Below are 13,774 nucleotides of genomic sequence, written 5' to 3'. Positions count from 1 at the left end.
CTGAAATCTGAATTCTGGATCATGTTTAACAGATTAGCCAAAATGATGTCAGGGCATGTCATCGTAAATCATCTCTTCAAACTTCACTTTTCCTACTTTTTCTTTTTTTATTCTAAGCTTTAAAAACAATCTGTCCATGCAAACTTCACTCCTGAAGAAAAGCTGCTGAAGAGGCTGAAAACTGCAGAAATGATGTGAAAGAGTTTGTTCATATAAAGCGTTCAGGCAGGTCACGTGATCCTGGTCCAAACCGGATATTTAGTCTTTTTCTTCTGAATAAAAACTTATGTTGCAAACATGCCTTCCTGCGCTGGGAATCAAACCAGCGACCTGTGACAGCAGGAACAGACATGGTGGCTTCATGCAGCAACTGGAAGGCACCGCGGCGGGAAACCCACTGGTCTCAGTTCCGGGTCGGATCATTGGTCAAAGTGAGGACAAAGGGCACCAGGGTTCCTCTAGCCTCTGCGGGGGAGGGCAACACCTCGGGCAGGAAGCCCTCGCGCTCCTCCGTCACGTCAAACTGCAACACGTGGCTCCGGTTGACGCAGAAGATCCGGTCCTCCAGCACCGCGCACCGGAACGGCAGCGGGTTCTTCAGCGGAAAGCACGCGCCACCGAGCCACACCTTCACCACCGTGCTGTACCTGTACACGTTCACCCCTGCGCGCTCCCGATCCACGTCGAAGCGGTACACGGTGCTCCGGTGCGCCACCATGTCCGTGGAGCGGCGCCGGCTCTCGTTGAACGGACACTCCTCCCACTCGTCCCGGCGGGAGTCGTAGCGCAGCAGCCGGTAGAAGAGCGAGCCGCCGGACACGAACAGCTCCCCGCCGCAGGACGTCGCCTCGTGGGCCACGGCGAACGAGCCTTTAGGCAGCGGGGCCACGTGGGTCCACCTGTCCGCGCGCGGGTCGTAGCGCTCCACTGTGAACAGACACTCCCCCCCGATGGCGTACAGGTACCCGTCCATGGAGACCAGGCGGAGCTGGCAGCGCGGCTGCGCCAGCGGGCGGACCTGGCTCCACAGGCCGGTCCGCGGGTTGAAGCAGAACACCCGGTCCGAGGCGGCGGGGCGGCCGTCCCCCTGCGCCGCCATGCCGCCCGCCACAAACAGGTAGTTATACATGGTGCACATCCCGGAGCCTTTAGCCGGGACTTCCTCCGGCAGGCTGGTCAGCACCTCCCACCGCCGTGTGTCCGGGTGGAGGTAGAACACCCGCCGTGGGGCGGCGTCCTCCGCTGCAGGCAGCTGCGGGCTCTGCGGCCGGCTGTCCTCTCTGCTCCCCCCGCGGTCGAACACCTCGCAGGTTTCGGACACCGCCAGCACCTTCCTCCCCTCCATTCTCAGCGCCAGGATGAGCTCGCGCTCCCCCGCCGCGAGCCGGCCGTACGCGGCGGGGGTCCGCAGCACCTCCAGGTAGTGGTCGCTCATGTAGCGGAGGATGCGCCGCTTCTCCTCCTCCGCGCCTTCCCGCTTCGCTTTGCTCAGAAGCTCGCAGCAGTTTTCTGCGCAGATCAGCTGCGACATGTCCGCAGATCCACAAACCTCCCCGGCGGACACGTCTGCCTGCTGACCCTCACCGGCCTCCATCGGAGCCGGATCTGTGGCGGACCGGATCGATCCGGGTCCTGTCAGCAGAGATTTCCAGTCTCCAGACCTCCTTCTGTTCGGTCTTTTCTCTCCAGTCGACGCCCTGTTTGCTGCTCTTTATTCTCTTCCAACAAGTTTTTCTTCCTGTTCACGCGCAGCTCTGACCCGCCTCTGTCGGAACAGTCGTCTCCTCCCTGCAGCCGAACTTCTCCGGTTGCTGACCGGTTCGGTTCGCTGAGTGTTCGGACACAATGACGTCCAGGGACCGCCGGACTCTTCCTCTCCCTCCGGCTGAAGCTCCACGCCGGACTGTCACGCCCCGTGACACCGCGGAGAGGGAACAATGGATCTGCTCGGAACCGCAGAACGGTTCCAGAACCGCTCTGAGGACTCATTGAAGGAGTTCCAGATTTTAATTTGTCGTTTTAAAGATTTTTAATGAAAACGCGGCCGCGGTGGTCACGTGGTGCAGAAAGTTCGATCCGTCCAGAACAGATTTACAAAGCGAACAGCACGTGCAGATTTTAAACCTCTAAAACACGCACGTGGGCTTCAAACCTCTGACTTCGGATCTGAAGGTTCAGAAACACCTGAAGTGTGATGCTGTTTAGCTGTCAGTGGTTCTGTGTACCAGCAGTCCAGCAGACTGGCTCAAGACCCGATCCAGGAGAGTCCAGTGGTCAAAAACTGATCAGAAAGGTTTCAGAACGACCAGAACCATCAATATAACAACAAACTGAGAGACAAATGAATGCAGAACACGTGGAGTCCAGCACCTCCACCCTGCTGATCACATCACACTAATCAATCAGAACTCTGACAGTGAATCAATCCGGTGTCAAATAAAGTTTATTCCGGTTTAAAGTTCATTCAACCTTCTTTCAACTCATTTTTCTCTTCATTTCTGTCCATGTTTGTTTGTTTTTACTCCACATGGGAGGATTTTCCTTAAAAAAATCTGTTAAGAAGAACTGTGAAGCACACATGAGTAAAAATATGTTTACATATATCCACATATTTTTCTTCTCCAGACGTCAATACTTTCCTTTATTTGGAGTCTTATTTGACTTTTTGAGTTTATATTTTTCATCTTTTCTATAAAAAAATATAAAATGTTTTCATATCTACAATATTCTCATAAACAAGCTGTATAATTTCTCTTTTCATGGCTGAAGGAAATGTATGAAAATATAGAACATTTTATACCGCAGTGAGGGGGGGTTCAGAGGATGAGTAAAGTGCAGACATGTAGAAACAGCTGCATGTCTGAAAGGTCAACAGGTCACAGCGGACACATTCACTGCACCATTAGGTCATTAATGCACAAAAATGTCTTCTCCAGAAAACTCTTGCAAAACAACCCAGATTCATATTTTCCTCTTTTTTTTTTTTTTTTTAGTTTGCTCAAATTGTTTGATCAACATCAGTCGGTACAAAAATAACCCAATCAATCATTTGTTTTATTATTATTATGATTAGGTCATTTGTAATGCGTTTAATACCTCTGAGGACCTGAATGTGTGGTTTTTATTTTATTTTGATTTATTTTATACTTGGTCATTATTTATTGATGTGCTGTCTAATCAACGGCATGTTTACTGCTTCCATCGTTACAAAGGCGTTAAAAGCCTTTCTGCTCCCTTACATACGTAAATGTGGACGTTCCTTTTAAACGCTGTCGTACATCTCCGTCCTCATACTTATTTTCGTCTTGAATTTGTGTTTATGATATTTGGAATTTAAATGAATAAAAAAAATAAATTAAAAAAAACTTTGTCTTTTACGTCACCATGGTTGTTGTCTGTTCAACCACTAGGGGGCAGTGCTGAGTTCAGAGTGTTTTGACACCATTTGGTGGCGGAAATGCACCATTGTTTACAGCCGTCCAAAAACACCAGAGGAAGAATAAAACTACTTTTTTTTTTTATTATTATTTATTTATTTATTTTTCTTCTTTTGCATCTTCTCCAGGTATTTTTGCTTCATTTCTTGCTTCAAGTGACGGATCGCTAGGATCCTTGAAAACAAATTAAATTACATGCGTAGCTGATGCAGGAGGCGGCCGCATTAAGCGTCATATTTAAAAAGAAATCACAGCTTCCCAACATCTATAATGTGTTTTAATTGTTTTTTTTCCCATTAAAAAAAAGTGAAATGTAATCAAAATACAATTTTAACAAAAAAGTGGAAAATTGGCCTTTGTTCATGTTTTCATGGCGGTTTTTGAGGAAGACCTTTCTGTCCACTAAAGACTGGAACGATGGTTAGTTAAAGAGTTAAAAGAAATTATTTAAATTGTTCTCACTGAACAACTTTATTTTCCTAGAAAATATGTAAACAAGTTCAATAAAGTGCTTCGCACAACAGTATTAACAACCTGCACAGGTGACATCATCAGCCAGGAACCTCTGGCTCCGCCCACAATCTAGGTTGAAATGTTTGCATTGCAGGATAAGAGGTATTATCCCGCTTTTTAAAGGCTGTTTTCAGGTGAATGAACAGATGAGGATGGTGGACTCCAGTCGTCAAATGTCCCTCCAGAATAAAATGTAATCTTTTACATCAGTGGATTTTATTAGTTTTCTCCACATTTCTGCATCATAAACTGCAGACTGTTTACTGCAGCAGCATCAATCGTTCTGAAGCGTGAAGAGATCTGCGTGCAGCTGTCAGGTCTGATCAGTTTATTTGTGGATGATCAGCTGCTTCCTGTCTGGATCAGCTGGTCTTGGGTGTGTCTTAATTCAGGTTCTGCACACTTCCAAGTGCGGATTCATCGGCTGCGTATGTCATCGTGGCACCACGTGCTGTCTCAATTCAAAGGCTCCTCCCAGTCCGCCCAGTCCGGACTTCATTTTGCTCCAGATTATCTTAAAACGAAGGATACAAGGACACATTAGTCCCAGCAGACAAGCTGGGAGGACATTGTGTCCAATAACCACAAATGAATTTCATTCCAGTCGTCCTCAGATGTCTTCGTCAGCTTTCATTAAAGAAAAGGCTGAATTTATTACAGTCATTCAGATAACTGCAGACTGGAATAAGGAACAATAATTAAACATGTGCTAAATTATAATCCAGTGATATAAGACTCTGTTTTGTCATTTAATTGAGTTAAAGAAAAAAACAAACAAACAGATTGGTCCTGGACAAATTGGAGCATTTTTCTGTTGAACAGTGGGACAAAATACCTGTCAACAGGTGCAGAAGTCTGACTGAGAGGAACAGAAAACACCTGACTGGAGCAGAAACATCAAATGATTTAAAATTGCAGATATTAGTTTGAGTTATGTAACATTTGTTATTTTATCGTATTTGTTTGCTTTTTAAAAATCTTTCTATCGAACCAGAATTAGAAAATAATGTCATGGTTTTCATAACACTGTAATTTATTATGACTTTAGTCAGTTTCATCTTATTTCCCAGACAGCAGTTTTCTCCTTCTTTAATGGGATGGTATGAATACATATGAGGACAACTGTATATGTGTCTAACAAGGATTATTTCCCACTGAAGTTAACGTCAGCTTGACAGGATGAGCCGTCAGCCAGAGGAGAGCTCGTCTAAAGCGCCTCATGTTGCTCATTTACATACAAAGGAAAATGAAAATAAATCAAATTTAAATTACTGGCACCATTTTCTGTCATTTAAACAATATTTTTGTGTCTTTTTGTGGAAGAATGGGATCAGTAATTAGATAAACTTGGCATATGTAGTTGCTAGGCAACAGAGGACTAGAGCACTATGGGTAATTCTCATCCACTAGAGAGGCCGTCTCATTTTACTGATAGTAAGGCACTTCGGTGTGTACAGACCACGTAGAACACTTTGTTGCCTACGCAGTCTGCGGAAGTATGCAGACCCTGAATTACGAAACAGCCCCTGTCTGATCAGAGCATCCTGAATGCAGACATTCCTCTCCGAACCTTCGTTATCTTCGTGCTGTTGGAGAACAGAAAAAGGAATCTGGTTTCCAGAATCACTTGATCCCTCTCAACAATCTGCTGAGCAAACATTGGTGACTCTGAGGAGCTTCTGCTGCAGAGCAGATGCAGCAGCTTTGCAGCATTTTCAGCCTCAGACTCCCAGACGACAGAAACACACTGAAGCTGAGTTCAGTTTTAGCCAAACTGCTGACAAAATTTACTTATCAGCTGTTCGTCTCGTGTCCCAGATCGATTTCAGCCAATCGCTTTAATGTGCTGCAACAGTTCGTTCACATTCAGTCAGTTTTGCATAATTTTTTATGACTTTTTTTTTTATCAATAAACAGGATTTTTTGCTTCATTTCTGAAACTCTGCGATGCTGACTTCTACTGTTGAGCAGCACAAAGTCACGTCTGTCAGAACCAATCAATGAGAGGCATTTTTCTGACTTTTTGCTGAAAGACTGAATTGATCAGAGAGTGTGTGTGAGTGTGTGTGTGTGTGTGTGCGTGTGTGTGCGTGTGTGGAACAGAGCTGCAGTGTTTGCAGCCATAATGTGATTAAATCAGCCACAGAGACGCAGTCATATTTCCTCTGCAGTGACACAGTGAAACCATCAGTATAATAACCTGCAGTGTTTTGTGTGTGTGTGTGTGTGTGTGTGTGTGTGTGTGTGTGTGTGTGTGTGTGTGTGTGCGTGCGTGCGTGCGTGCATGTGGGGGGGAGGGACAGACAACACATCAGGATCCATGTCATGTTCACAATGTTAACAGTAAAATGAGACATGGTGTGTGATTGTGGCTGTTAGCTGCCAGAGTTTCTGTCCCACCGTGGCGAGACAGACGTCTCTGTAAGCAGCAGAGTCTGAAGAAGTGTCTTCTCTCCCAGAAGAGAGATGAAAGACGTCTCTGTGATCAGCAGAGTTTCTGTTTTCATGTGACGCCTTGTTTATGTGGAGAAGTGATCAGTAAGTTGGACAACCCCCCCCCCCCCCCCCCCCCCCAGACCTAAATGGTGTTTTGTTATTGGACTTCTGTGCTTGTCATGGATTTTCCATAACGAACACCATGTTCCAACATAAGAGTGTCCATATGCGGCCACATGCCTTGGCCACTCGGGTGAAGAGGGGGGCGGAGCTGTCAACTGATCACCACCTGGTGGTGAGTTGGCTCAGATGGTGGGGGAGGAAGCCGGTCAGATCTGGCAGGCCCAAATGTGTTGTGAGGGTCTGCTGGGAACGTCTGGCTGAGTCCCCTGTCAGCGAGCTCCAATTCGCCCGGAGTTCCTTAAGGCTCTGGATGCTGTGGAGCTGTCCTGGCTGACACGCCTCTGCAGCATCGCGTGGACATCGGGGACAATGCTGCTGGACTGGCAGACTGAAGAGGGTGTGTTCCAATTACAGGGGAATCACACTCCTCAGCCTCCCTGGTAAGGTCTATTCAGGGGTCCTGGAGAGGAGGGTCTGCCGGATAGTCGAATCCCAGATTGAGAAGGAGCAGTGTGGTTTTCGTCCTGGTGGCGGAACAGTGGACCAGCTCTATACCCTCTTTGGGGTCCCGGAGGGGGCTTGGGAGTTTGCCCAACCAGTCTACATGTGCTTTGTGGACCTGGAGAAGGCATTTGACCGTGTCCCCCGGGGGCTCCTGTGGGGGGTACTCCGGGGGTATGGGGTACCGGACCTCCTTGTACGAGCTGTCCGGTCCCTGTACGACAGGTGTCAGAGCTTCGTCCACATTACCGGTAGTAAGTCGGATACGTTTCCGGTGAGGGTTGGACTCCACCAAGGCTGCCCTTTATCACCGATTCTGTTCATAACTTATATGGACAGAATTTCTAGGCGCAGCCGAGGCGTTGAGGGGATCCAGCTTGGTGGTCTCTGGACTGGGTCCCTGCTTTTTGCAGATGACGTGGTCCTGTTGGCTTCATCTGGTCGTGATCATCAGCTCTTGATTGAGCGATTCGCGGCCGAGTGTGAAGCGGCTGGGATGAGAATCAGCACCTCCAAATCTGAGACCATGGTCCTCAGCCGGAATAGGGTGGACTGCCCTCTCCGGGTCGGGAGTCAGGTCCTGCCTCAAGTGGAGGAGTTTAAATATCTCAGGGTCTTGTTCACGAGTGAGGGAAAGATGGAGCGCGAGATCGACAGATGTATCGGTGCGGCGTCTGCAGTAATGCGGACTCTGCGCCGGTCTGTCGTGTTGAAGAAGGAGCTGAGCCAGAAGGCGAAGCTCTTGATTTACCAGTCAATCTACGTTCCTACCCTCACCTATGGTCATGAGCTGTGGGTCGTGACCGAAAGAACCAGATCTCGTATACAGGCGGCTGAAATGAGTTTCCTCCGCAGGGTGGCCGGGCTCACCCTTAGAGATAGGGTGAGGAGCTCGGTCATCCGGGAGGAGATCAGAGTAGAGCCGCTGCTCCTCCGCATCGAGAGGAACCAGTTGAGGTGAATCGGGCATCTGGTCAGGATGCCTCCTGGACCTCCCTGGTGAGGTGTTCCAGGCACGTCCCTCTGGGAGGAGACCCCGGGGAAGACCCAGGACACGCTGGAGGGATTATACCTGGGAACGCCTTGGGATCACCCCCCAACAGAGTTGGCAAATGTGGCTGTGGAGAGGGAAGGCTAGGCTTCCCTGCTTAGGCTGCTGCCCCCGTGATCTGATCCCAGATAAGTGGCTGAAGATGGATGGATCGATAGATATTGCTCTTGGTGTAACACGCTGTTTGAGTGTGATTTTCCTTTAGAAAATGGGAAGAATCGACATTGCTTTTGATATCGATGAAAAGAAGTTCCATGAACTGTTGGTATCGTATCAACAGGAACATTTAGGTTATGCCTCTAGTCCTGATCCAGCCTCGTTTCATTACATTTCCATGAAATCATGAAACTGCTGCAGAGTTTTACTGGAATGTGTTCAGCTTAAGTCCAGTAAATGAGACAGAAATTAAGTTTATTTAATCGCAGCTGCTTGAAAGTGAATATTTAATCTGAGCAAAGTTCTTTCTCCGATCTCTCTCAGATGGTTCTGGACCTGGTTCCACCTGAGCATCAGTCCAGTTCTTGTGCTAAAGGTCCAGATGCATCTCTCAGGTCCTGGTTCAGGTCTGTCCTGGATTTCAGATCCCAAATCTTCTTTTGTCCTCCTTGCTGGCGCTGTCATTTTAGGGGCAGGATAGCCGGATTAACTTGGTCCTTCACAGAGGAAAAAGACACACTGCTTCATTGGTGCTGCTAAACCAGACGAGAGAGGGAGACCCCAACTTCCTTTTTTTATTTATACTCTACTGAGAGCTTTTCAGTGAACACAGAATCTTTACTGTATTGCAGGCTGACAGTGATGGAGACAACTTTCCCAAAAACACAAAAACTCAAAAAAAATAAAGAAAACATTTATTCTCACAACTTCAATCTAAAAATTGAACACAAAAGTTACATTCAGAGCGAAAAAGTTTCGACATGACACAGGACATCAGACAACAAACCGACTGATGTCAGCCTCCTTCGGGTCTGAGAGGGAAAACCTCTCAGCAGGGACAAGTTCCATCCACATTTTAATCCTGAAAATTATCAGATTAAGTGTGACCAGATGGTGGTCTGGTGGTCCGGGATGCAGGCTGGCGTTCAGCATCCTGAGGTCCAACACCGGAAAACAGCCAGAAAGCTCTAAAGTCTTGGAATAATGTTGGATTAATCTTCAGGGAAGATTTATTTTACAGAGTTTACTGTGCTGCTGGGTGGTCTGGGACCAACTGGGATGTTCCTGAGGAGCTAAAGATCTGTTTCTGGCTGAATTTGTGCTGTTTGGTAATGCAGACCGAAGCTCCAACTTGCAGCCGTTTCGGAGTGGGAAATGATTACCTTTTTCTTGTTATGAAATCTTACGGTTATTTTTCTGTTCAAGACACATTCACACTGAACCTTACTGAAGTGGACCAAACCACCTGCACAACATCATGCAGTTATCACAACTGCTCACTAGGAGGCAACATTCCCCCAAACAGCTGCCAGGGATGGACTGGAAAGTCCAGAGTACTTCCATGTCTGCCACTCAACACATCAGAATCAATACTTTTATAAAAATCAGAATACCACAGTGCCCATACAAACATGCAATTTGTTTCAGTTTCTGAGTTTTATACAAAAAAAAAACTATGCAAGTCCATCAGATGTTCTTTCATGTTAGATGGCCATGATTTATATGTACTATATATATATATATATATATATATATATATATATATATATATATACACACACACATATACATATATACACATATATCTCTCTCTCCCTCTCTCTCTCTCTATATATATATATACATTTATATGTGTGTGTTGTGTGTGTTTATGCATACATAACTTAATATAAAGCACTCTGAGTAGCATTTTATGTATGATGATGTGCTCTATGAATAAAGTTTGATTTGATTTGTTTAAAGCAGACCAAAATGTGAATGTGCACTTAATGAAATCTTGCAAAATCTTCTTCTTTCCTTGATTCCCTGGTTATAGTTGTGTATTTATGTATCATCTGCATATATCTGATCACAAATGGTAATGATTTGTGTAGGTGGAAGATGTTGAATCAAAGAGGTCCCAGACCAGATCCCTGTGGGACTATACAGCAGTTACACTCAGCTGTATGGCTGCTAATAAGCACAACGTAATACCAGTGGATCCAGTTTAGCACCAAAGCAGAGACCTTCCCATCCAAACTTTTACTTCTTCCAACATGTTGCCGCAGGATAATATTCACTCAAAACAATAAAATAGAAGCAAATTTAAAAAGAAGCATGTTTATTGCCTAATTAGAACTTTTCTACATGATCTGCGAACCCAGATATTTGTCTTATGAGTCCTGTGGCTGTTTTACAAACAAGAGAATCACACTTGAGTCACTCAGGCCTCAAAATCTTCCAGATCCACAGATCCAGCGGCCGGGCAACATTACATGGTGAAGGAAGAGCCAGTTTCACTGGACACATCCACTGAGCGACGGACCGAGGTCACATAGGTCTCAGAAGTGACCCTGGAGAAGCGACGTGGGTTGATGTACTTCTTACTTACACACCACAAGTCCTGGAAGATCCTCCTGAAGTGGTTCCTGAACTTCACCCCGACAAAGGCATACAGCACCGGGTTCAGGCAGCAGTGCAGGTACGCCACAGATTGCATCACCTCCAGCACCGTCTGCCAAGCATCGTCAGCTGAACAGGCGTGCAACTCGAAAATTTTGATGGTCTTGTGTAGCAGAACCAGGTTGTAGGGCAGGTGGCAGATGATAAACGCCAACACCACTGCCAGCACCACCCGAACTGCTTTGTGGCGCTGGAAGTTTTTGGCTTTCATCAGGGTGATGATGACGAAGGTGTAACAGAAGATCATGATGAACAGCGGCAGGAAGAAGCCCACAGCCAGCTGGGTGCTGGGGATGGCCACTTTGGTCTTCAGGGCTGTGTTCCGGTCCCCAAACCTCAACTCACAGACTTGTGAAGCCGAAGAACTCTGGTCCTCCTCTTCGTCATCAACCAAATAGAAGGTAGTGAGGTGTGTCGGTTGGTACAGCTGGTAGAAGTATAAAGTGGGCACGGACACCAGTATGGCGAAGGCCCATATGATGGCGCAGATGAGGCGGCTGTATGACAGTGAGCGCAGCCTGAAGCTGCGGCGAGCTTGGACGATGGCGATGTAGCGGTCGATGCTGATGCAGGCGAGCAGCAGCATGCCGCTGTACAGGTTCACACTGTAGATGCCACGCAGCAGCTTACAGGCCACCGGCCCCATCGACCAGTTAGAAAGCTCATTGTAGATGAGGAGAGGCAGCGCTAGCACAAACAGCAAGTCAGCAATGGCCACATTGAGCAGGTAGACATCGGTCATGGACTTGGTCTTCTTGTAGAGCGCATAGGTGACGATCACCAGACTGTTCCCCACAAAGCCCAGGATGCAGATGATTGGATGGACATACAGGTCAATAGCCCTGCTCACACTGAAGCTCATATGGTAAGGACAAGGAGTAGCAAAATTTTCAGGGTATTCGGTGTTGTTATAGTAATCATCATAGTAATCGTCTTTGTAGAATGACATAGAGTCGTTGACTGTTGTGTTTTGTGTTGACTCATTCATTTCTTTCACTGTAAAAGAAACAAAAAGAACAAAAACAGAGTCAGATTAGTGAACGACTTACTCAGTAGTTTAATATTAGTTTGTAAAGACAAACAAAGGGTTTACTCTATGGAGGAAAGAGAGGACGACATAAAGGACATCAGAGACGGGAATTCAAAAGTTATTTGGACAAAATTGTGTTTATAAAAGGACACAATGTAGAGAACATGTTTCCATTGTCTTTCCAAAGGGGTTCCTCAAGGCACAGTGTTGGGACTCCTTGTGTTTACAATAACACATCTTTGAGACCGTTCGTCATGTTGAAGGTTCCTCAGGTACACAGATAATACCAAACTCTACCCTTCAGTCCACCAGATGACCTCACAGGTTCAGCAGGAAGCTCGTCTTTCAGAGATTTGAATGCACATGAATGCACATAAATAATTTTGCAGTTAACAGTACCTTCACAGATACTTTAGAATGTCATGAAATACCTTTTACATATCTGTCCACACATCGCCTCAAAACATTTAAGGCGCACCAAGTCGTTCAGGAGACCCATCGGTAAGAAAGTGAGCAGGATTGGGTCTTCCCTGGTTGGCAACAGGGGTGAGTTACAGCATGTTGGCTAACCTGTTCGGCATAGCCACGTTCTTGTAGTCCATGACTTTGGCAGAGCTGTGCATCACATCATCATGCCTGAGTACATACAGCTGCCTCCAAACTGACGTCAAAGTTGCATTAAATGCAACAAAGCTGTTCAGACTGAAGTCACATGCAGGTCACATGACATATGCAGGCAGTCAGGCAGTTGAAACAATCCCATCAGTGTCATTCAGACTGTCATCAATAGATCAGATACAGGTCACATAGGGAAGAAAATCGGATTTGGTTAATTTCAGCCTGCAGTGTGAACGTAGCCATCTGAACCCGATCCTGGAACAAAGTGTTCACACATATCTTTCACAAGTCCAGGCAGCGTCAGCTCTCCAGTCAATCGCTGAATCATGTACAGAATCACCGGATGATGGCAGATTCAAAAGACCTGATGATGATCCAGACAAGAGGGATAATTATTGGATGAATTTTGACATATTGTGGAGACAAGCGATGTCACTGTGGGACTGATTTACTGGTGAGAAGGGAAAAATATCCTTTATTTAATTATTTGTAGTAAATATAATTATTTAACATGATTACAACAGATTATTTCAAGCAAATAATTTAATGTTTGATATAATATTTAGTAGAGGTGGGAAAATCTAATATAGGGAATTTTTGCTTCACAATTTTAAAATGTTTTGGGGTTTTTTGTTGTTTTTTTTTTTTTTTTTTTGTTTAAAAAAACAACAAAAAAAACCACATTTTTTTTCCCAAACAAATAAAAATGATCCATTATAAAATGTTATAATTTTTTATTGATTTTTTTACTTGTCTTTTTGGGCATTATAGCAGCAGAATGATGGTCTGGCTACTGTGTTGATTTTTCATAATTGAAATTAAGAATAATGACGAACAAAAAAGTTTTCTACATTTTTTAGTTTACAAAAATCAGCAAAATCAAAGAATCATAAGAATCCCAATTTAAAATCGAATGGGGACCCATAAAAATCAGAATCAAATTAGTACGAAAGCACATTGTCACATCCCTAATATTTAGTATTGGTTTCACATTTCTACAATTTAATAAATACTTTAATATTAGTCATTATTATTTCATTATTCATTACTGAGTATCAACGATCAAATCATTTCAAAGGAAATAATATAATGACTTTAATATATCTAAATCCTATGATTTTAATCTTTTTTATTTGACCAATTGTAATAATTTAAATAAACAAATTAAATATTATTTCTACGGAATTATTAGTAATTAATGACTAAATATCAAAAACATTATTAAAGAATTTAACATTTCAAATTTAATGTGAATGTTTTTTATTTAATATTTAAATGCTCTAATATGGTAATATTTCAATATTTATTAGTAAGCAGTAATTACCAAATATTAATATTTATTAATTTAACTGTAATATATTTGGTACTATTTTAAATGAAAAATACTATGTCATTTTATTGTTTCTTCTTTTTAAATACTAAAATTGAACTGTTTTACAGTTCAAATTTAACATAAATATCTATTTT

At 44.6% G+C, this 13,774-nt stretch overlaps 2 protein-coding genes across 2 annotated transcripts in view; both read right to left on the bottom strand.

The window, feature by feature from the left end:
* Positions 1 to 403: 403 nt before the first annotated feature.
* LOC306767613 (kelch repeat and BTB domain-containing protein 11-like) lies at positions 404 to 1,618 on the bottom strand (the record flags this gene model as incomplete). The annotated part of the gene is made up of 1 exon (XM_079255688.1): positions 404 to 1,618. Exon 1 carries the CDS (start codon positions 1,592 to 1,594, stop codon positions 404 to 406), a length of 1,191 nt encoding a protein of 396 aa, XP_079111814.1. The 5' UTR covers positions 1,595 to 1,618.
* An 8,638-nt stretch (positions 1,619 to 10,256) lies between these two features.
* The window catches only part of ccr6a (chemokine (C-C motif) receptor 6a), a 9,105-nt gene continuing 5,587 nt past the window's right edge, over positions 10,257 to 13,774 (bottom strand). The window contains exon 2 of the mRNA XM_079255848.1: positions 10,257 to 11,655. Within this exon, the coding sequence (XP_079111974.1) occupies positions 10,469 to 11,647 (1,179 nt within the window). The 5' untranslated portion in view covers positions 11,648 to 11,655 and the 3' untranslated portion in view covers positions 10,257 to 10,468. The remainder of the gene's footprint in view (positions 11,656 to 13,774) is intronic.

Source organism: Telmatherina bonti, assembly GCF_933228915.1.
Source record: "Telmatherina bonti genome assembly, chromosome: 16".
NCBI classification, from domain to species: domain Eukaryota; kingdom Metazoa; phylum Chordata; class Actinopteri; order Atheriniformes; family Telmatherinidae; genus Telmatherina; species Telmatherina bonti.
The sequence above is the reverse complement of the archived record's forward strand: the minus strand, read 5'-3'. Positions and strand labels throughout refer to the sequence as shown.